This window comes from Tympanuchus pallidicinctus, unplaced genomic scaffold (assembly GCF_026119805.1).
Source record: "Tympanuchus pallidicinctus isolate F22 unplaced genomic scaffold, pur_lepc_1.0 scaffold31, whole genome shotgun sequence".
Lineage (NCBI taxonomy): Eukaryota > Metazoa > Chordata > Aves > Galliformes > Phasianidae > Tympanuchus > Tympanuchus pallidicinctus.
Window position 1 is genome coordinate 12,681,113 of NW_026294749.1, and position 24,221 is coordinate 12,705,333.

The window sequence follows — 24,221 nt, forward strand, 5'->3', positions numbered from 1 at the left end:
TTTGAGGAAAATGTGTCAAGCAAATTCTTATGGAAAAGCTTTAATATGGAGATGAGAATGATAGAAAAAAATTGTAGTGGTTCAGAAGGTGTAACTTACAGTCACTGATGTTTCGTACAGGGATTCAAAGTTTTCAGTGGCATTGTCATTCTCAATTGTGTGAAACTTCCTTTCTTTAACCTTCATCTTGTTTTCCTTTAATTTCTCCTTTTTTTTAATAGCCTGTTATGTTGTGCCAACACTGATAACAGATCTTTTACGTTGTCTTGATGTTCCAAAGGTAAATGAAGTTAATGTCAGCCAGAATTGTAATACCTCTAGAGGTTTTAGAGCCAGCTCAGCTAGGTGTTTCCAACAAGTCATGTTAATTATTTGTTTATAGCATTAAGATGACAAAAATGACCACATTGTTTGTAATAACAGTAAATCACTTCTTATCACTTTAAAAAAAAAAAAGAAATAGAAATAGTCTTTATTTATACTAGCATGGGAAATGCATGCTAGTAAAAATCTAAACTGCAGTAAAAAACAGAATTTTTATTTGAGATATGTTTTTGGTGATGTTGAAACACAGTTTTCACAGAACATCCTGTAAAAATCAACAAGGCGATTGGAACTAGAGAATTCTTTGAATAGGCTAATAAAAATGAGAGATTCATCTATGGGAGTCTAGAAGTAATGAATTGAGTGAACTGGGCGTTATATCATCATAAATGACAGAGCTGGCTGGAAATTTGTGTATGATCATCGAATCGTTAAGGTTGGAAAGACCACTGAGATCATGTAGTCCAGTTGTGTTCAGCACTGTTGTACTCATTTATTTTTTCATTTGAAGGACAGTTATTTATGCTTTGTTAATTTCAGGAAAGAAGTTGAGAAAACTTTATTAATATAAAGAAGTTATAACAATCCTTTTATAATAAGTTTTGCAAAAGCAGCATCCCAAATATTACGCGTGCTGCGTACAGGTTTGTTCTATACAGTTGATTTGTTTGAAGGATTGTAAATTACTGCTTTTAATTCAGACCATTTTTTCTTAACTTCTTGGCACCTCTGTTTTTCTTTGTTTTCCAGGAACTGTAATTGGTGTTGTCATCTACACAGGGAAGGAAACTCGAAGTGTAATGAACACATCCAATCCAAAAAATAAGGTCTGTTAGCCTTACTGTGTCATTTCCTTCTTTTATTTTCATAAAACATAAAGAGATGTACCTGTAAGCAAAGACCTGCACGTTCTGAGGTATTTTGTGTGTGTGTTGGATTGAATTGAGTGTTGATTTAAGAAGTGAATTCTGCTTCAGTCTCATTCCATTATTAAAACTAGTCTTCCTTCATCTAGGCCTATTACAGGTACTAATGGAAATATATTGTTTTCAAATATGAATATGCATCCTTATACTTCTCTATTTCTGCGTCACAGCAGATTATGGGCTCCCACTTCACTTCTCTCAGATTATTATTTTTTTTTACTGTAAAATATTTGGCCAAAACTGCACAGGAATTGTAAAGAATGTTTGAAACAGGCTACTAAAATTTGTGCTGGATCTCAGAGTAAGTAGAGTGGGATAACAGAGGTTTCAGTGAGTACCTGGAATGTTGTTGTGGAAGTTTTTATTAGTTTTGTAAGCAATGTGAACATCTTCAAGAGAGGTGTTGCCTTTTAGAAAAATCTTACAAGTTTTGTGCACACTTCTCTGTGTGCAATATTTCAGTTCAAATCAGTGGATATGGTTAGTTTCATCGGCGAGGTTCCTAAAGCAGGTCAGGAGGGCTCTCAGTCATAATGCTGCAAAACTTTAGGCTGCATCTTCCAACCGAGACCTCTGTTTAGTAGGAAGATATTTAATGATTTTGAAAGGGAAAAAATATTGCAAGAGATTTAAAAAACATAATTGCCAGGTTGCACCATCCTTAGTAGATGGCTCTGAGTAGGAGCGTCAAGAATGAAATAGCACAAATGGCTTGAAGCAGTTATTATTGTTCCCCTGAGTGTATTGATTTGTGTTTGTAATAGAGATGCTTATAAATGTCTCAATGACAGGGACGGGTGATATATACCATTACATGGCTTAAAATGTCCTTTTATTATTTTGATATATGTAACATATGTTTTAAAATAATAGGCTTCAATTGAAGTAGAATGATTACAGTTCATAATTACCTTCTTTTCTATCTGATACAAAGAGGAGCCTTTTACTAAAGAGAATTCTGGGAATTCTGAGCAGATTTTGACTAATAAATAATACAGGTGTTTAAAAGTATTTAATATAGTAAATTGATACGTAGGGTAGCATGCATGAATATAACATGCTTTCCTGGAATTAAACAGATTCTGGAGATGTGCTCCATGTAAATATTTGCTGCAATTTTCACATGACTATTTCACACTGGGAAGTATGTTAAAGGATAACAGGATCTGTTCTGAATATTTTCTGAATTACTGCTGGCATCGAAACAGTTGCTCTAAGTTTAATTTAATATTGAGTTGCAAATAAACCTACAATAAAGTGATTCAGTGGCATGTTGAGAAGATGCAGCATGCTTTTTGACATTAGGACAGTAGACTGCCATTACTTGCATAAGGCCCTAAGATTACAACTGGAAACATCTAAAACTTGGTCTTTTATCTACAATGGCAATGCAAATAAACTTTGAATTTTCATGAAGCACTGAAGCAAAATATTCTGCACAAACACACAGTCAAATTCTAGTAACATCTTCTGGCATATAGTGTAGTATCAGCTTGAGAACCACTAGAAATCATGCTATCATACAGCATTTAATCTGCTACTGATGAGGCAGGTGCTGCTCGTGTAAATAAATGTTACTCATTTATTGTCCAGTGGACTGTTCTGTTAAAATATGCAGTATTCTAAACATGTATATTTATTTGTTTCTCAGAGATGGTTTAGCTAATAGCTATCTCCTAAATGTGAAGCATTAAGGCATATAGTACGTGTATCTGGTTAAATGTCTTTGCCTTGGTAGTTCCTGTAGACTGTTTCAAAACTGTGAAGATTTGTAGTGAACAGGCAAACATTCTGTAGAGCTTGCTTGCTACTTGAGTTTCCTCCATTTTGTGTCAGCTGTCTTCCTCATCCCTTTGTAAAAGTGTAAGTGAGTCTTGCATGTACCAATTGGTGAGGATTTCTTCCCCATCCATGGACACGATGTCCATACTTGCAGTGTAATTAGCAAGGATGGATTTGGGAACTGGAAACATTAAAATGCTGCCATGGTAAATGAGTAAGTAATAAAAATGTGTGTTGGTATAGAAAATAATTATCAGCATTTTGTAACATGCATTTTAATTCTACCTTTCTGTGGAATTGACATCCTTCTGTGTTTGCATCTTCTACCACTGGCTGAGATCACTTTGCATGTTTCTGTAACGTAAGGCACTTATTGCTTATAAACAGTGTTCTGTCCTAGCTGGCACTACAAGGAGAACAGCAGAAGCCAATTCATTCTTTCTCTGTGTATTTGGGAAAGGGACTCATCCTTTTTTTTTTCTTTTTCTTTTTTTTCCAAGCCTGGCAATGATGTTTGCATGTTTGATGGAGCTTAAAACAGTCCTTGAGTTTAGAAAAGATATTACAATTGCGAGATTAAATGCAGATGTTTATTAAATAAATAAAAATGTGCACCTAATTGTTGCCGAAACAAAATGAGAATTGCTGCCCATATTATTACTGCAAGGTCCAGAGGAAATAAATCTGCCTTATTCTTTAAGTAACACTTGCTCCAAATTCTGTTTTGGAACTGTTTTTAAATTGCAGTTCTCTGCCTTTGAAAAGAAGTGGAAATAATATTCTAGAGATTTTGTTATAAAATGTGTTGATTTGCTCTTGTTCAGAACATACGTAGTTTTGGGAGGAAGCAAACACGGAGATCTAGGATTCTCCATTTACTGAAGTTTCCATACTGAAACTTCTATGGCAAGATATCTCCAGAAATGACTCATTATTCCTCTCTTCATTGAAATATTCCTTGTAAAATAAATGCTTCAGTTGTCTTACTGTAGTGTAACTGCACTGCTGTACTTTGTACTATGAACTGAGTTTTTCTAATGGCAATTTTTTCATTTTCCCCCTTAAGTGTAGATGCTTTTCAGCTAAGCCACCATCAAAATGTAGAGATGCAGACCAGCTCCATAAAGAGTTTTTAGCAAAAGGCTAAAACTGAAATGAGTTTGAGCAAAATTTGGTATCAGAAATTATAAAATGTGTGTACCTGTTCAAGCATGTGATTTCTGTGTGTTAGACTTGCAGGGATTTATTGTGTTCACTGAAGGATTTAGTCTTTCAAGCAACAGTTTCCTTAACGTGAAGTCAACACTTTGTGGGTTTTTTTATTACAATTTCAGAAATTGTTTCATTGCCTAAGGATGCAGACGTAGTCGGAGAAAACACAAAGAAAGAAGAGAATTTTCCTAAGGGATCAGTTTAATACGCTTCTAATTCCAAACAGCATAAAGAAAAATGATTTCTAGCAAGGCTTAATTTCAGTATAAAATAATGACTATATTGTGCTTTAGATAAATGTAGAAATGGTAGCATTGTTGTTATTATGGTGCAATGGCTCTGCTCTCTACCTCATTGGCAGTCACAACAGCTTACTCAGGAACACAGTTCCATCCTTTTAACTTAATAAATAAATACAAACAGATTGAATTGTGTTCTTCACAGTGCTGTAATCAGTAATCAATCCTGTTTGGACAGATATTCTTAAACTTTGGCTTTCTGGATAAAGTTGGACTTGTCAGTGCTAAAGGTCATATACAGGTGTTAATTAACCAAGAGGGAAATTAACAAACTAAGGTTATTTATTTATTTAGTGTGGCATTTTGCAGTATTCGCTCATTCTTACCTATTTAAAGTGCACTGCAGGGTTTTTGTTGTTTTTTTGTTGTTGCTTGTTTGTTTTTGCTATCCAGTTTTAGAATAGCTTTTGCAGTTTTGGTTTTCATTAAAAGCAACGATGTTAGTATAGACACCTGGCAAAGGTGACCTGTCTCCATCAGTAGAAACAGATTTGAGGGCTGAAGTTTTTAAATATATATGTACACACACAGAGATGCACACACATATCTTTATATTTGGATGTAGAATTGAATTTGAAGGAAGGTATTTTGTGTACCAAGATCAAAACAGTAAAATAATCTGGTCTGTGTAATGAATGTGTACTAGAATGTATTAAAACAAATAGAAATCATCTTAAATAAAACTGCTGTGAAATAAGTAACGTCTGTAAAGGAGATACAGAATATGACTTCTGTGCTTCAGAATAGTACAAAAAATAGTTTTGATCAATAGATGTTGTTCTGATGTTGTTCTCCCTTTGTTGTTTGTTTGTTCTTTAAAAAGTCGCCTGTGAGACTGGAAGTAGTTAAAAATAGTAGTTAAGTGCCCAAATGGAACCCTATCAGATAATACAGACGAGTTTGCTGTTATCTACAGAGCTTGAGGAGAGCCTCAGAAACATGGTGACTTTAGTTCTGCTACTGCAGTGTTGCATAAGGGCCAGTAACCTGTACAGTTTTGTTATTAAACTGGGAATTTAATATTGGCCGTAGTTGATTTGAGAATTGAGGGAATTAAATAGCTTGCTCTGGTTGTATACAGTAGAGAGAACCAAAGCAAAACCACCTTGAAAAAATGTTGCTTGACTCCTAATGACAAATTTCAAGGGTTTAGAAAGGGAGAAGGGTTTATATATTGCTTTTTATTGGAGCATGGTCTGCTGTGCTTAATCCTCCTAAAAGACCTTTCTGTGTAGGATGAAACTGGGAATGCTGTTTCCTACATTAAGTAGTCCTCAAACTGAGTTTGTGTCCCTTCTGCCTGGAGCTTCAATCCAAGAAATATCTGAAAACCAGCTTCCTTACAGGTGTAAGAAACCTCTGTCAGAGGAAGGGAGAGCTGCTGGAATTGGGCCATGTGGAAACTGCATGAAATATAGCTTTGGTGCTGTTCTCTTGATATGCTCTTATCTGCACAAAAGAGTGAATGTTTCATAAGGTGGGAAGTAGAGGAGGGAGAACCTTGGTGTGTTAATAACACTGCTGTGACTGAACAGCACTGCCGCCCCCGAGGGCTGGAGAGTCTTAGTGAGATGGATGGAACAGTGTTAGATAAGGAAGGGGACAAAAGATGTCATTCCTAAAAAAGACTGAAAAGGAACAGCTGAATGGCAGATGAGCCACCCTTGTTATTCCAAAACCCAGATTAGAACATTGCAGTGCTGCCAAACATTACTGACAGTTTCCAGGAATCAAACCACGAGCAAACTTTGTGTCCTTTACTCACAGCCAGAAGGAGTATATCTCATTGCTATCATTACCATTAACTCCATGAACTGAAATAGCAGCGTTGTGGAACCAGATGTTTCAGTCATTGGATGACTAATATGGAAAAAGTGCAATTCCACATAGTGGAACTGATGTTTTCATTTATACGTAGAAAAGTAGAACAAATATGCATTTATATCACTGCATTAAAACAATGCAAAAAATGTTACCAGTGGAGAACAGTGTCTCAGTAAAGACTGAAGATCTTGATTGATGCCTTTGAGTACACAGGTGGAAAGTATTCACTTGATACAAACAAATACACTGGTACAGGCTTTTTGGAGTAGGACAGTTGGATGACAGGTCATTAGTCCAACTGTCTGACCACCTAAGGACTAACAAAAAGTTAAAGCGTATTAATGAGAGAACATTGTCCCAGTGTCCCTTGAGCACTGACACGTACAGGACATCAACCACCTCTCTGAGAAGCCTGTTTCACTATCTGACCTCATGGCACAGATTTTTCCCAGTGCTCAGTGTGACCCTCCCTGGCTCACTGATGTACCATTCCCATCCTGCCATAGGTGACCAGGAGCAGAGCCCAGCAGCTCCCTTTGCTGCCCTTCCTCACGGAACTGCAGAGAGCAATGAGGTCACCTCTGGGCCTCTTCTTCTCCTGACTGCACAGCCCAAGTATCCGTAGTCTTTCTTCACAGAACATGCCTTCCAGCCATGTTAACAGCTTTGGTGCCTCCCCTGGATGCTTTCAAGTACCTTAACACCTTTTTTAATATTGTGGAGCTCAGAACTGCACACAGCATCCAACGTGAGACTGCACCACCACTAAATACAGTGTGGTAACCACCTCTTTTGACCAGCTGTCTGTGCTGTGTTTAATTAACCCCAAAACGCAGTTTGCTCCTTGGCTGTTAGACAGGCTGCTGGCTCATGCTGACCCTGCTGCTGCCTGCACTCTCAGGTCACTTTGACCTCTACCATTTAGCCAGTTCATCACTCAGCATAGCGTGAACCTATTCATCTCACAGTTGGACGAATTCTCCAGGAAGATTACATCCACTGCCTTCTGTTCATCCACCATGTGGATGACCTTATTCTGTGGCAGGCATGTCCAACCTGCAGGCTGGATTCGGCCCAGAACAGCCCATACTGCAGCTCTCTCCTTGCTTTGTGCCATCATGATGGTGGCTTTTCCCCCTTAAGCAGTCTGGCCCAGCCCCAAGCATGTACCTATAGCTCAGCAACAACCCAACATCAGTGTGTGATTGCATTGTCTGGGCTGAAACCAGTACATGGGGAGTGTGCAATGCTAACTCTCAGGTGATGGCAAAAAATTATTTGCATGTTGATAACATTGGCTAAATGCAGTGCTCTGAACAGTGAATATGCAGCCTTGTTTTCCTTTCTGATACTGAAATTTGAGAATAGGTTTCAAGATTACAGAAAAAAAATCAAGTTTTTGTTATATTTGCGACTCCATTATCAGTCAGCATAAATACATTGCAGGCAGATTTTCAAGTGAAATGGGTAGAGTTACAATCAGATATTCAACTCAGAAATTTCATCATGTCTCTTTAACAGATTTCTATAAAACTATCTTGCCAGAGAAAAATATCCCTCGCTTCACAAGCATACCTTATTCATCTTGCCACTTCTTGGCAGTACGTACATTTGTGAGCAAATAATTTTCAAGGATGAAGCACAGGAAGAATAAAATGTCATCAGAAATCTCTGATGAACAACTTGAGAACTCGCTAAGAATGGCAGCCACTTCCATCAAATGAGAATGGTGCATTCATTAGTTTCGCAGAAACAAAACAACGTCAAATTTCCCACTGTTTTTGTGTTTTTGTTGCAGTCATTTTAAAAATGGTTTAATAAAAAATATGTTTTTAAATGAGATGTTACCTATAGACATTAATGATATTATGTATTTTACATGTGGCCCCAAACAATTCTTAAGATGACCCAGGTGAGCCAAAATGTTACACACTCATGTCCTAGGAGGAGGTCAGATTGCTAAGGCAGGACTTTCCCTTAACGAGCCCACATTGATTGTACCAGATGATAGCTTTGTTCTTTAAATATCCTTCAGTAACCCCCAGGACAATCTTCTCCATAGCTTTCCCAGGGGCTGATGTTAGAGTAACAGGTCTGTCGTTTTCTCTTCTTTCCTTTTTGTAGATGTGTTTAATGCTGGCTAGCTTCCAGTCAGCAGGGACCTCCCCAGATTCCCAGAACATTTGGTAAATTGTTGAGGGGAGTCCAACTGTAACATCCATTAACTTCATTAGCACTGTATTTTTTTAATTGTCTTCTGTCCTTTATATTCCAAAAGTAGTAAAATGGTAACACTACACATGGGAAACCAGAGCACCTAAGATGAGAGGGAAAAAAAGTAAATGGCTCTGTTTAAGGTATTGGACTTTGCTTTTCGTCCAACTTAATGGTTATAGTGCTGGTATAGTGCTATTTCTGTTGGATTTGCATGGATGTGATGATGACTGTAGCCTCAGAGCAAATCTGATGTTAATTTTCCTTGCTATCCAGAAAGTAATATTAGATCATCATTTTCTGATTTACTTTGATGTTGTATGTCTGGAACAGAGAATAAGTTGTTCCATGTTTTGACCTGCTATCAATTCAAAAATTGGAGTCCCAGAATAACTTGTGCCTTAGCTTCTAATTTGTTCTGAAAGCAATTAAACATTTTGTGAAACCATGTGATACATCTTTTCTGGCTACCTGTAATTTTTTAGTGAAGAGCGTGGTACAGTGCATTGCTGAGACATGGATGTGGAGTCAACACTTCTGCATCACTTTCTGTTTGCATCCTACTGCAAAGCAAATTATGTGCAACAGCGTACAAGGTAGTCCTAAACAAAATAATTGTTATCTGACTATTACTGTTATAGCAATTAAATGTTAACTTGTACATCCTTGATCGTTAGTAATATCACTGAGTGCTACCAGGCAGCTCATAGCTAGTGAAAATTCTGGTGAATTAGTTATCATTAATTTTTCACTGTTTATTAAGCAGTGCAGCCCATATTCTTCAGAACGCTGAAGGCTCAAACTCAGAAGAAAACACCCTGCACTGGCATTCATCCATTTTGATCACTTAGAAAATTTGAACTTCTATTAAGCTACTGGCACTGAAAGCAGTTTTGAATGGAATTTCAAGAGTGTGTGTGTTTATGTATGTATTTAATTTTCTTGAGCTTACCTAGGGAGCCTCGATATCTTTGTTTATGAAATAATAATGGGATGGAGAGAGGGAACAAGCAAGGGAAATGGGTTTGGTAGTTAGAATTCTGCAATACTGCAGGTAAATTTCTGGGTTTAAGAAATATTTTGGAGATGAATTGATGGATCAGTTTGCTACTAAGCCTAAAACAGTGTTGGTAGCTGCAGAATTCCTCTGATGTTAACTTCATTATCTCTTATAAGAATACAGGAGAATAAAGATTATGTGCTTCAGAATTGAGAGGATTAGCCAGAAGCCATAGGTGAATTGGAGTCCTCTATTTTTGTTGTGTTCACCAAGAATTTTATTTGATGTTCCAAGACATTTCACTTCCCCATTTTGGAGACTGTTATTTAAAATTGTCTGGGTTTTGTTGTTGTTGTAAGTTGAGTTTATTAGGAGGAAGTTTTTCCCCCAGAGGTGGTGAGGCACTGGCACAGGTTGCCCAAGGAGGCTGTGGATGCCCCATCCCTGCAGGCATTCAAGGCCAGGCTGGATGTGGCTCTGGGCAGCCTGGGCTGCTGGTTGGTGACCTGCACACAGCAGGGGGTTGGAACTGGGTGAGCATGGAGCTCCTTTGCAACTCAGGCCATTCTATGATTCTAAGTTTAAAATTGATTGATTAAAGTTAAAACTCAGCTCAGCAGCTCAACGTCACTTCATGCTGGTGTTTGAGGAAGAGTCAGTCATGAAGTACAGTGTTTCTGTAATGATCCCTTCAACAGATTAGTCTCACAAAACTTTCCAAGCAATTATTTTGAAATAGATAAATTTATGGAATAGTGTTTTGCTTCTTCACCAGAAATAGAGTATTTTACCTGTAGCACACTGGAATCATTTCTGGTGAAATATGTAATGCATTTGAAATGTTGTGATTCTACAGAAGATAATGCAGATGGGAGATCTGCTGTCTATTGGCACATTGATGTGTCCCAATGAGCTGTTAAGAGGCAGTCCTGGAGTTTGCTTTTTCACTTGTGGTGATCCTTACAGTTTTGTTGCCTTTCAGAGTTAATCACATCATTAGTAAAAAGCAGCTGCTGTGTGATGGAGAGGGTAAGGGCAAATAGGCTCTGGCTTTCAGGTGATACTTAGAGAACACTCGTCTGGCTGCATAGAGCTGCACCACCTTCAAGTGCACTCTGTGAACCTGGCAGCAGGGCCAGCCGAAATGTTGGAAACCAGAGTTATGTACATTTTTTGGCTGTTGGAAGGAATTATATGAGGAGGAATAGAGATGAACTTTTGTATGACTATGTTCAAAGTATATTCATTGTGGATTTTTTCTTTTTTTTTTTTTTATTCCAATTATGGTGAAAGATGGCTTTCTGAAATGTCAGAACATGGTATCTTGCAGAAACCCAGTTGGTGTAGCACATTTGGAATAAATTCATCTGATTCGTGTCATTTATTTGAATGTTTTATAGATATCATTGCTTTGTTGGCAAGTCTCTGTAGCTAGCACAAACACAGAAAAGCCTTGTTTCATACATGGACTTTTTAAATATATTAAATCAAAATCTGATTTTCTGATTTCTGGAGACTCAGTCTGTGGTGGAAATCTCAGTTTACAGTGATGCATATCTGGAGGGAAAGTTCTGTGCATATCAGGACACAGTATTTGTTTTTATACAGGTTGAACATATTAATCGTAGCTATGATTAAAGTAACAGGTTTGTCATACTTATAACAAGTATGACTTTTTTCCTTCATTTCTACCTCAGGTCAGTGTGTAAGCCTGTGGATTTCGCATTAAAATCAGCGTTCCAGCTTTTGCTGGATGAAAATTGTAGTGTTTTAGATTTTCAGATTGTGGGTTAGTTTGAAAGATTTGACTGTTCTTCGTATTTTAAAGCTAATTCCCTTCCTGTCCTATCTTTTGGAAAGCATCCTAAAACGTTATTTATACAAAACAGGATTCCGTTTCATTTCTTTTTGGAGGCTTTATGGAATCTTTTCTTAATCTCATAGTCTCCAAGGAATCTGCTGAAATATTTTGTTTTGTGAAAACAGGGATAGATGACTCAGCTGAAAATCAAATTCCTGTATTGCCTTAGGGTTTGAGGGCTTTTTTCTTCCTCCTGTCACAGAGCACATTTTCTAGTTGAAGTTTGATAGTGATCAGGAAGTTTAATTCTTGTTTTAAGTTATTGTTGTCAGTTTTTTGATTCACTGTGTTAATTGCCTACGTCCTGTTCATTGTGCTCAGCGTGATGCTACCAGCATCAGTCCTCTACTATTTCTACTAGTTCCATCTACCCAATTCTTTCCTTCCTTCTTGGATCATTTTCACCCATTGAGCAACAACTGTGAAAATCGTGATCCTGGTTCACATCTTCAGTCTTGTCTGCCTTTTCTGAGAGCTGTTTCCTTCCTAAATCATCTCTTACTGTTATCTTGCTGTTCCAACTTCTGCCAGTGCAACTTGTATTTGTCATGCTCAGCTATCTTGTTATTGTCTCCAGCTTGTCAATGGATTATTTCTTAACATTTTTAGGGTTGAGAAGGGACACCCAACAAGCAGCTGAGTGCATTTCACTGATCTTCTCTAAGCACATCACTGAAACACCTAGCCATCAGATTTGTCTGAACATTCTCTGGTTTTATGGCCATCTTTCATTCTAACTTGTGCATTTTGTGTATTTATATATCATTACTTTCTTCTTTACACTTAAATCATCTTGCCTTGTTGGTAGGATTGGATGAGTTTATACAGTAGACCTGGTACAGAGCTATGGTCCGTGCTAGGGAACCTCTCCCTCAAACTGCACTTAAAAGTAAAACAGAAAACTCATTTAAAACTGTGTCCATTTGCGGTTTCAGGGATGTGGTTGTGGGGTTAATCTTTTAGAATGAGATGCACCTATTTGTGCTTCAGCTCTGAAGCAGTATTCATGAGAGCACTGGGCAGAAGTGTGAAGTGGTTCCCTCACAGCAATTATATTGCAAGTATGCATCTTCCCTGTGCTTCCTTATCCCTTTACATCAAAGCATGTATTTACTTTGTTATTCTTTAAATAAGTGAGAAGAGTATTTATTTAGTCCTTCCTGTGTGATGTAGATTTGAATTGTTTAACAAACACATTAGTTTATGTTCTTAGTAGTTTTTTTGATGCCCTACATAATATTTTATATTTAACTTAGACGTTCCGGTTTTCTTCAAGAATCTTAATTCATTTCTAAGTATTCCAGGAGTTTTATAGTTGTACTACACACCAGTATACATGTGGAAGGTTTGCTAGCTTCCAATGACCCTTAGCTGCCATCTGGTACAAATTCAAAGTGCTTCTGTCATCTGCTGCTAATTGCTGTCACCTGCATGTTGCAGTCACTCTGAGCAACTTGGATTGCAGTAAAGCAAGATGCAAACTGCTTTGTATAGCTGCAGTCCATCAATAATACACATCATTTCTTTATTAATATTAATTTAATAATAAAATAAGTACATACAGCATGAAATGGCATGAATTAATATAAATGGCATTTTCATGTTTATTTTAATGATTGTTTCTGGCTTTTTAGCCTGACATTAAAAAAGAATGTGTGAGGATTATGAATGTATTTATTATTTCAGTGTTCTTTAACCCATTTATTCTGGTAAGATTGTTCCAACTGAATCTTGCAGAAGAGTTCTTTAATCCTTTTTGTATGCTGATAAGCTTTTGTCAGGGTGCTAGCCTACAGCACCATATTATATTAATGTATTTTACTTGTAATTTAGAGAACAAGAAGAATATCCTGTTCTGAAGGCTAAACTGTCCCCTGTGGCACTTGCACAGCTGATAATCGTGAACTAGAAAGATGTGTATATCAAATAGTTTACAAAATGAAGCCAGCTGTGTTTCCCTACATACTGTGGCTTCCTGACATGCATCATTAAACCTTATTAGCTACTTCCTTTTACAAAGGTTCTTGTAGTCTTGAACATTGCATATTAACGTTTTCTGCCCCTCCAACTGGAAATTATTTGCTTTATTGTAGAGTGTCAACTTGCTCTAGTTTCTGATGCATTCTAATTGGTACTTTAGAGTATAATCATAGTGAAACACCACTCCATGCATTTCTTTATTTGGAAATTAATACAGACCTTTTCACTTTATCTGTCAATCTGGGCACCTTTTCACACAATTCCCAACTATTGGGATGGTTTGCAAACCACTAAGAAAGAAAATGTTTCATGGCACGTCTTCAAGATAGAAATACAAGATGTTGGAGTTCACTTTTGCTGTAAGATTTTTTGTTATTGTTGTCCTAATAGTTACAAAGCTGTTTCCACTGATAAATATTGCAATGTTAAAAATCTCAAAAAATGTAATGATATAAAGTTCATTTGCTGCAGATGAGATTCTGTTAAAAAAACATGACCACACACGTAGGTGCATACACAGGCACGTGCACGTACACCTACTAATCACACATCTGAAAGTAAATTTCAGCTTTCAAGCCTACACAAAGAAGAATTTTAAAAATATCTCTGTAGGAAAAAGCAGATTTTTAATTAAGTGCAAATTCAAATATTTAAATATATATGCATCTCTGCATGTTTACGAATTCTACAAGAATTCATTCTGATATTAATGAATAAGACTTTGGGCAGTATCATTCTGGAACCTTATCTGTTTGCTTAATCCCAGCAAGAATCATTTCAAGACAATACTTTGCACACAATTAGCTCTGAACACTTTTTCTTTTTTTTTTTACTTTGGCCCAGGAGGTACAGATAGCTAGAAAACTATGAATGATGTTGGTTTTGGGGGATTTTTTGAGAGAGAAAAGCTAACAACCATCTTAAACAGATGTTTTTTTGTTAACGTTCCTCTACTACAGATTTTGATACTCATTGCAGAAGGCTGTTTTTATTCAAAAATATATAGCTTAATTTTATTACGCAGATAACTTCTAGATTTTTTGTCATAACTTATTACATAGTTGAGTTTGAACATCTGTTCTTTTACATCATAATAGCAAGAAGAACATAATATCTGATCTGGAAGACATCGTGGAGAAAAGTGATTTCCCCTATGCCTTAGATATTTGTGGACATTTACTGTGGACCTATTTGGGTGTTTCATCTCCGAATTATAGAATCATTAAGGTTGGAAAAGACCTGTAAGGTCATTTAATCCAACCATCCATCTACCACCAGTATTGCAACTTGAAAAAGGCTTTTTCTCTCTGTTGTGATTTTCCCTGTATTCTGCAATGCAGTTAATCTTGAAGAAAACTCCTGCTTATTTTTCATCACATTGAGCAGCTTTCAAGCTGCACTTTATCAGCATGATCTACTCTGAGCTAAATGCAGAAGAGGTGAAAAATTAAGGAGTATCAGGGAGTGTGAAAGGGAGATGGATCAGTGGAACCACACCCTACCATCCCTATGAGAAATAGTGGGGTATCCCCTTGTCTTCTTGACATCAGGCAGAAGGAGGGGACCTAAGAGACAGAAAAGAATGGAAACAGGTCCCTGCTTGAGGTGGCAGGTGAATCTTCCCAGCCTATCTTGCCATCCCAGGTGTACTTCCATTTTGTATTGAGGCTCTGGAACTTAAAGGACAGGCAAATGAGGTTGATGAAAGTCCATCCAGGGGGTTGTCTATAGTGAGTCAGTCAACCCCAGCCCTTAAGTTGCTAAGAGCAAAAGAAGGTTAATTGCCATAGGCAGCTCCCTTCTGATGGGAGCAGAGAGCTTGATATGATGACTGGACCTTTTCCACAGGGAAGTCTGCCGCATTCCTGGGCCCATGTCAGTGATGTTACCAGGAAGCTCGAGTATGGCTCAAGTTATTACCCACTTTTGGTTGATCAGGTCTGCAGTGATGAAGCTGTGGAAAGAACTTGAAGGATTATCACAAGAGACTTCAGGGCACCTGGATGGTTAGTTGAAGGAGCAAGAGTACAGGCAGCGTTCTCCTCGATCCCTGCAGGAGCAGGGAAAAGAACTGAGAATAACAGGAATACCCACCTGGTCAACACGTGGCTAAGAGGCTGGTGCCATCGGAGGAATTTTGTGGGATTTTTTTACCCACAGGATGGCTAATACAGCACCAGGCCTGCTGGTGATGGATGAGATCCACTTCTTTCAGAGGGTGGAAAAGCATTCTAGCCCAGGGGTTGGCAGGGCTCATTGGGAGACCTTTAAACTAGATTTAAAGGGGGAAGGAAATGAAACCAGGCTCAGTAGAGATGAAGTTGGAGCAGTGTGCAAGGGCTGAGTGTGAGATAATAGCCCATCTAAAGTGCATCTACACTACACCAACACATGCAGCATGGGCAAAAGGCAGGAAGAAATAGAAGCCATTGAACAGCAGGAAAGCTGTGACAAAGTTGCCATCACCAAAACATTATTCTCCTGACTGGAGTGCTGCAAATGGATAGCTATAACCTCTTCAGAAGAAAAGGACAAGGAAGGAGAGATTGTGGGAGGTGGCTTTGTATGTTAAGGAGAGTTTCAATTTTGCACAGCTCAATGCTGGGGATGATAAGGTTAAGTCCTTATGAGTAAGGATCAAGGGGAAGTCCAAAAAGACTGATGTCCTGGTAGAAATCTGTTTACAGACCACCCAACCAGGATGCAGAGGCAAGTGAAGCATTCTACAAGCAGCATACAGACATGGCACAATTGCTTGCTCTTGTCCACATGGGGGACTTCAGCATACCAGATTTGGTTGGAAATGCAATACAGCAGAGAAGAAACGGTCTAGGAAATTCCTGGAGTGTGTGAAAATAATTTCCTGACACAGATGGTAATAGAGCCAACCATGGGTTGTGTCCCACTAGACTTGCTCTATACGAACAGAGAAGCACTGGTAGGAAACATGGTGGTTGGAAGCTGTCTTGGGTATAGCAGCAAGAAAGTGATTGAATTCCCAATTCTTTGTGACACTGGGTGGGAGGCCAGCAAAACCTACATTGGTAGTGGTTGGTAGACTTCTGGAGGTCGGACTTCAGACTGTTTAGGATATTGGTTGGGAGTGTCCCTTGGAAGATAGCTGTGAAGGGCAGAGGGATCCAAGAAGGCTGAACATTGCTCAAAAAAGGAAATCCTAAAGGCACAGGAGAACTTTTGCTTGGTGAAAAAAGAAAGTTTGCTAGATCCAAAAGAAGGGAACAGGCACCTTGGGAAGAGTATGAGGATACTGCTATGATATGCAGAGAGAAAGAAAATTGCAAAGGTGAAAGCCTAGTGAGAACTTAATCTGGCCATAAAAGATGACCAAGCAAACTGTTTTACAAACATTATTAACAAAAGGAGGGCCAAGGAGAACGTCCATCCTTTATTGGATGTCGTGGGGAATACTGTGATCAAGGATGAGGAAGAGGCTGAGGTACTCAAAGGCTTCTTAGCTTTTGTCTTTCGTAGTCAAATCTGTTATCCTCAGGGTACCCAGCTCCTTAATTACTGTAATTTCTTAGTAGTCCTGGTCAACTGGGCTGGTCTCAAATGGCTGGAGACTTGCCAATGTGCCACCTATCTGCAAGAAGGATCACAAGAGGGATCTGGGGAACTACAGGCTTATCAGCCTAACCTTGGGACCAGGGGATATTATGGAGCAGATCATTTTGAGTGTGGTCACAGCCCATACAGGACAACGAGGGGATCAGGCCCAGCCAGCGTGGGTTCATGAAAGGCAGGTTCTGCTTGGAGGTGGGAATTCTCCAGGGGTGCTGGTCGACAGCTGGCTGAACATGAACCAGCAGTGTGCCAAGCTGTGTCAAAGGCCAACAGCTTCCTGCTGTGTGTCAGAAGTAGTGGAGCCAGCAGCGCTAGGAAGGTGATCGTTCCTCAGTGCTCAGCACTGGTGAGGTTGCACATTGAATACTGTGTTCAGTTTTGGGCCTCTCACTACAAGAAAGACATAAAGGCCCAGGAGCATGTCCAGAGAAGGGCAGCAAAGCTGGTGAGGGGTCTGGAGCACAAGTCTTATGAGGAGTGGAGGAGGGAGCTGAGATTGTTTAGTTTGGAGAAGTGGAAGCATAGGGGAGACCCTGCTGCACTCTGCAGCTACCTTTTCTCTCAGTTAGCCATGGACAGGACAAGAGGGAATGACCTCAAGTTGCATCAGGGAGGTTCCAGTTGGATGTTAGGATAAACGTCTCCTTGATGGAGGTGTTCAAGAAATGCGTAGCTATGGCACTTGGGAACATGGTTTAGTTGGCATAGTGGTGATGGATTGATGGTTGGACTAGGTGACCTTAGAGGACTTTTCCAACCTTCGTGATTTTATGAGTCTTCCTCTTCACATTTTGACTGCAAATAACAGCATGCGCAACTTTTTGTTTCAAAATGAAGTTGAGGCATTAAACTTCAAAAATATTTCTTCAGCTTGTATGCAAACAAGATGAGTAAACTCAAGAACAACAAGAGAGAAAAACTGATGCAGTTAAAATGATCTAAACTGGGATTCTGTTAGCCAATCACAAGGCTTCAGAAATGAACTAACTTATAAACCACCTTTACATAGGCTTCTCTGCATTCTTGAATAGCATCCTTAAAGGCTTTGAGGCACTCCGGGGTGCTTTGTGTTGTTTCTATTTTATTGAAACTTGATTTCCTGTGGGAAACCTAGGTGATTGTGCTTGTGTTCTGTTAACTTTCAGACTTGTGCTCTGAAGATGGAGTTAAGGTGTACACAGCTGAGAAGGAGTGAGATTCCTCCACCAGGAAAAGAATTGCTGCTTAATGCCATTGCAGAATCTTTTCATTCCTTCTTCAGCTTTTCTTTATTCATTTGCAATTTTTGGTGAATCCATCTTCAAAATACTGACGTCATTTTAATAATCTGTACTGTCTGTACCGTGTTACTTAGAATCATAAAATGTCAGTAATAAAACACAACCTATGTAATTTAAAGGGAAATAAATTTTGAAACGTGCTACTCAATTTAACCTTGAGTAAGGTGGCAGTTAAACGCTTTTTCTTCCTTTTATTAAACCTACTGTTAATTGGGGATAAAATGAATTGTTAGAACTTGTTTCAAGTTTAAGCTTAATGAGTTCTTGGCTCAGTTTCTTTAATGGAGTCCATAATGAACAAATTTCCAAGTGTATTTTGATAACCTTAGTTCTGGCCTTTCTTCCCCTGCTACTGTTTGGAGGTGAACTCTTCAAATAGAACTGTAATAATCTCTACTAATAATATAATGTAGATAATTTGTGAGGAGTTGTTATAAATGCCTTATTTTTTAAGAACAGTAAGCCAATGCTGGAAATCTTTTTAGGCATGGTTTTAAGTGTTTGCTTAATTTCAAACATGTTTTTGAAAAAAAAACAACAAACAAACCTAGAGGATTCTGATACCATTTATTAAGTGTGCGATTTTCTGTATGAAAAATACTTCTTGACTGATATGCATGGTTTGATGTATGGATATACTAAGACTTCCCAACATTTATGCAAAGTAAAGTCTCTATTTAATCCCCTTTATAATCATTTTTTCTTCAAGGAAGTAGTACCTGTTACTGTGCTTGTTTTAAATTAAAAAAGTGGATGCTGAACAGTTTCATGGTATGAATTATTTTGGTTGTTGAGGTCTGCAGTAGCACCAGTTGGCTTAAAATTAATGAAATATTCTAAATTAATGGGCGTCTTGAAAAAAATGTTTGCAGCTGATAGCTTGCAATAGAGTCTAGTATTTGACTAAGACACAATTCCTGTATGAATGTGCCAGTGTATAAGAAGCCATTAACATTTTCAGTTTTTTAGTAGCATCTGTGGATGCCTTCATTCGTTGTTATTGTGCGTCACAAATACAAGGTGAGGATGGAGAACGAATGGTCACACGGCATTCACAGATGACCTAAGATGGTCACTACATGAACGAATGTCCTAAGATGGTCACTACATGAACGAATGCGAAATGCTAAACTTTTTGCTTAGAAGAAATGCCGTGTTTCCATTTGACCCGCATTGTTAGAATACATCTCGGTATTACTAAGCATTTCAGGGGGTAAATAGTGTTGGACTGGTGAGATTGTAGAGAAATACAGGTCACCCCGTTAAGGTACAGCTGGTACTGCACTGCACCACCTGAGCTGCTTAAACCAGGTGCTACTGCCAGTCTTGAGCCCCCTCTGCTGACCAAACTGCACATGGCGTTTCTTTAACTTCAGCGCTTTTCCCTTTCTAGACTTGAGTAAATCAGAGTAAAATACTGAAATAAGGAAAGTGCAGCAGTTTAGCTTCATTGTTACATATACAGACTAATTTTAAAGAGTGATAGGAGTTTAAGGACATTTAGAGATGGTGGGATAGTGCTAAATGTAGACCAACCGTGTAAGTGTTGATGAGGAGTGAGTGGGATATTTTATAGTCCAGTGAATATGAAGAACGAGTCGCCTTCAGTTTCTCATTCTAGTCTGCTGAAACATAACGTTGTACTACAGGTACCATAAGGCATTAGTGTGTCAGAACACGTTTGAAAGAGAAAGCACACCTGAGCATGTTGTGAAGCTGTGCCAGTACTTGCCCAAACGAGCACAACCCAGCTCACTATGTGAAGATGTTTTGTGAAGATCTGATTTACAGGTTCTGTAGTACTGCACTGAGCTGCAGACAGCACACCACAGTCTGGAGAGGAACGTGATGTTTCACTTTCCGTATCCAAACGAGATGCTTATACTGACAGTGTGCATTTGTGGGAAAGGCAGTGCAGCATAGGTGACTGGAGGAAGCAGAGAGGGAGGAAATGCTGGAGTTCCAGTTTTCTCTTAGCATTATAAATACAGCTAGCTGCAGAATAGAATTGTTTATCTAAAGTAATCAGTTTATTTCAAAAGTAGATATGAGGTTATGAATAGCTTGCTAAAGTAAGTGAAAGCAAGTCAGAAGGGTGAATTTAAAAATGTTATAAGACTTGTTCTGGAAGCCTGCAGAATTAATATAGTGCAAATAATTTAGTTTGGTTGAAGCGACATTGGGTTGTAGTAAAGCTAGTATGAGAAATGCATTATATATATAATGTATATATATATATATATATATATTATTTCTTTTTCTGCCAAAGGAAACAGAAAATGTTATTGGAATCAAATGAACCGTTTCCTGGTTATTGCTTTAGTATAACCACTGGAGTGGACTGAATTGCTGAAGTTTATTTCAGTTCTACTCAGCCAAGTAGAACATTCCCCCTCCTGCCCGGACATCACAGCACCACAATTACTGCTCTGACTCAAAAAGGGATAAATAAGATGTTTTCGGTGCTTCAAAAAGGTGTTTTCAGCTTTGGGCATGTTTGCTGTCATAACCAAACGTGATAAGGAAGTTTGAAAAGCAGCCTAAGAAATAGCATGCGAAAGTGGCCTTTTTCACTAAATGGTCACTGTTTTTGTGTTTCACTGTTAGCTTTGCTTTTCCTACTTTGTATCTACTGCTTAAAAGAACGAGTAAGTTACTGATATGAAAGTATAACAAACCTGGTTTTAGAATTTTTTTTTTTACATTGATCAAGGCATCTCTGTAGGGAAACACTTGTCATACCATTAGCTGAGTATAAGCAACTAAGGAAAGATGTTTTCTAACCACAAATTCACTTGTACTTGTTATGAATGATAGCTGTGCTAGCCCAGTGTGAGCACTCAGACTGCTGAGCAGCCAAGAGTTCAAATCACAGAAACACCTGTAGAAATAAGGAGTTAGAAGAAACATTGGCTGATCTACATTTGATGTACATTTGTAGTGTCAAAAATTAAGGTAAACAGATAGTGATGGGTTTGGTTTTTTTATTCAACCATTAAGCTCGGGTTAGTAATCTGTTATTTCTAGGGATGATAAGAAGAATTTTAACAGATGGGAACAAAAGCCATAGAGCTTCAGACATAAGCAGCTAACTGTGTATATTAATGTATATGCACCTTTTTTTAAAAGTGAAAAAGTGTTCTGAATCCGTTTTCTTATCCAGAAAAAAAATATTTGTGATTAATTGCAATGAATGAAAACATAAAAAATTGACAAGTATTCAGTCTGAATAATGTAAAAGGTCAGAGTATTTCTTAAGGAATGCTAAGGAGCATTTAGATGTTCAGAGTGCAAACTGAAACCAAAGTCAGATGTACCATGCAGCTTCATTGTGTTCGGTGGGGTGTTTGTCAGTGCAGAACCAGACAGGTACCCAAAATAAATTATGCTTGAGGAGGAGTTTAGGGCAGGGATGCCACAGTTCTCTCTTCATACTTTGCTAGTACTTAAGTAGGGTGCTTTAGTTTGTTTGCTTAAAATAAACCAGCAGTGTATCAGCAAGTGTCACGTGCACTTTAGTGCAGTCATTTTAATTCAGTTACAGTTTAGCCCTTGTGAGAAATCTTTACTGTCAATAATCATTTAATTTATCAATTAATCATTTAATTATCAAAGTTTGCATTTCAGTATTCCAGCATTAAAGATATATATCTTCCTAAATATCTAAGTCTTGTACTTCTGATGTTAGAGTTTGTTCTGTTACTGCAGTAACAGGTTCAGAACAAAACCATTCCTAGAAGTTAAGCACCTAGGGCAGCCATAGCAATATTGCTGTGCAAGTTCTATTCAGAAGTCAGGAAGATTTGTTGTTGCTTTCAACTTCTGCTAATTAAGGTGTTTTTTTTTTTAATAGAATGATGATTTCAGCACTGTAGTCCAAAGCACAAAGCTCAGGGTCCTAATAATTTCCTGATTCCAAATGCTGTATTTTAAAAGCTAGTAGCTTTTTTTGGGTTTGGTACAAGTAGACACAGCGCCATACTTTGTACTGGTGCTGTTAGCCATTATTTTACTGAGTACCGTCAGCTATTTAAAATTTCCCACATAAATTAAAAAGGAGCTAAATGGGTTTGCAGTTGTTGCCATTAGTAGCATTTTGGATGATACAGGCAATTACTGCGTTCATTATGATCGTGCAGCCCCTTTGCAAAACTGCTGTGGCTGTTTCAGACGTTATGTACGAATTTCCCCTTGGAGATTAAAATTTCCAGCCGTGTTTCATTTTGTTAACGCGGTTGTTTCAGACAGAACAAATGTTATGACAAGTGGAAGAAAAATTGGTGGTATGAGAAATAGCAATCAATATGGAAAATTACTCCAGTTCTTAACTCATCGGTTCCTTGTGTAGTCATAATGGTTCTGGTAGTGATTATTTTCAATAGGATGATACAGTATGCAGACGGTTTGATCAAACAATAGAGTTCAGTCATGTTCTTTGTCAGTATTGAGGTGAATTTGAGAGAATATTAATGCATTTCTACTTGAACAATTGACAATCAGAGAGTTTCATTGGTTAGATTGCAGAAGTTGTCTAAGTGGAAACAGAATTAAGTTTATTTCAGTACATTATAACAAGTTTTTGAGGAAAGAAGAATGCACTTATAATAAAGCTTCTTTTATTTACCACTTTAAGCAGGGGTTTGCAATTGCTTTCACTTGCTATAGTAAATGATAAAAAAAAAGATGAAACTGCATGGGCAGTAGTATGTTCCATATTAAAAAGGCAGATGTTCTGGGAGAAGAGATTTGTTCCATGAAAAATCTTCATCATCAAATTTTTATCCTCTTCATACCCCTCCAGAAACACTTTTGTTGATTCCAAACATAAATGTACATGTCTTCATTAATTGAAAAGGTATTAATGCTTTGAATTAGCTACGTATCGGTGTGCAGTGAACTACACTTGATGTTTCTGTCCCAAAAGTGGCATTCTTTCCAAAGAAGCTCTTTATTCCTTTCTCTTATGGGGTGTGGTTTTTACAGGGAGTGAAGGGGGGGAACGTTACTGGGGTTAGGGGAAAGATAGGCTTTCACTGCTATGATGCAGGGGAAAAAAAAAGTGTGAGGTAGTGGTTATGCATATTGCAAGACAGTGATTCTTTATTTTATTACAAAAAAAAAGACCAACTCTGGAAGGCCAGATTAAATCATTCCTTTCACTTTTTAATGGGATTTGGATGAATAGAGTAAAATATGCACTTTGCATTCATTGATAGCATCTTTAGGTTGAGGTAATTGAGTCTTTTTTCCCTGACTGAATGAATAATGACTTCATCTGATCCTCAGCGAGGCCTGAAACTTAGGCTGCCTTTGTCAACGCAAAAAGATCCGGGCTTTGAAACATGCTCTACTTCCCTGGCTTAATTTTTCTTCATTTTAATCCAAAAACCTATTTTTCTCAATAATTCAAGCATAAACTATGTAGTAGTTGAAGCAGCGGAAATTGCAAGATATTTGTCCTCGTTGTGCTGCTTTCTAAATGCAGCTGATAAATCAGCCGCTGTGGTCTTCAGCTGCCTGGTTCTCTAGGGAAGGGACCGCCCATGTATAAGCAAGATTGCTGACATTTTTAAGAACTATATTTAAATGGTTTGTTATCTGAGGAAGTGTTATGTTTTACTGGTCTTACTGGCGGGACTTGGAGATAAAAGGGCATCTGGGACGGGGCCTAGGAAGCTCTTGACATAATTTTCCCACATATTTTACTGACTACAAGAACTTCTCAGAAAGTGGGGTATAAATACTTACCTTGCAGTATGCATTATTGAAATGGTGAGAGTCTTAGTTGCATAGTTTGAAATACTTTTTCATGGGAAACAGTGGATGAAATATAGCAACTCAGTGTTTTCACTGCGGTATTTCTGCATCAAATATCTTTTTACTCAGGAAAAGTTGAAGTTCTGTTTTGCTGTTTTGGTTCGAAAATGGTTATGC

The 24,221-nt window shown here is 38.1% G+C and overlaps 1 protein-coding gene across 6 annotated transcripts in view; it reads left to right on the top strand.

Moving 5' to 3' along the window:
• The window catches only part of ATP9B (ATPase phospholipid transporting 9B (putative)), a 155,991-nt gene that overhangs the window by 81,375 nt on the left and 50,395 nt on the right, over positions 1–24,221 (top strand). For all 6 annotated transcript variants that reach the window (XM_052697876.1, XM_052697877.1, XM_052697879.1 and 3 more), the window contains exon 11: positions 1,075–1,151. In XM_052697876.1, the coding sequence (XP_052553836.1) occupies positions 1,075–1,151 (77 nt within the window). The remainder of the gene's footprint in view (positions 1–1,074; positions 1,152–24,221) is intronic.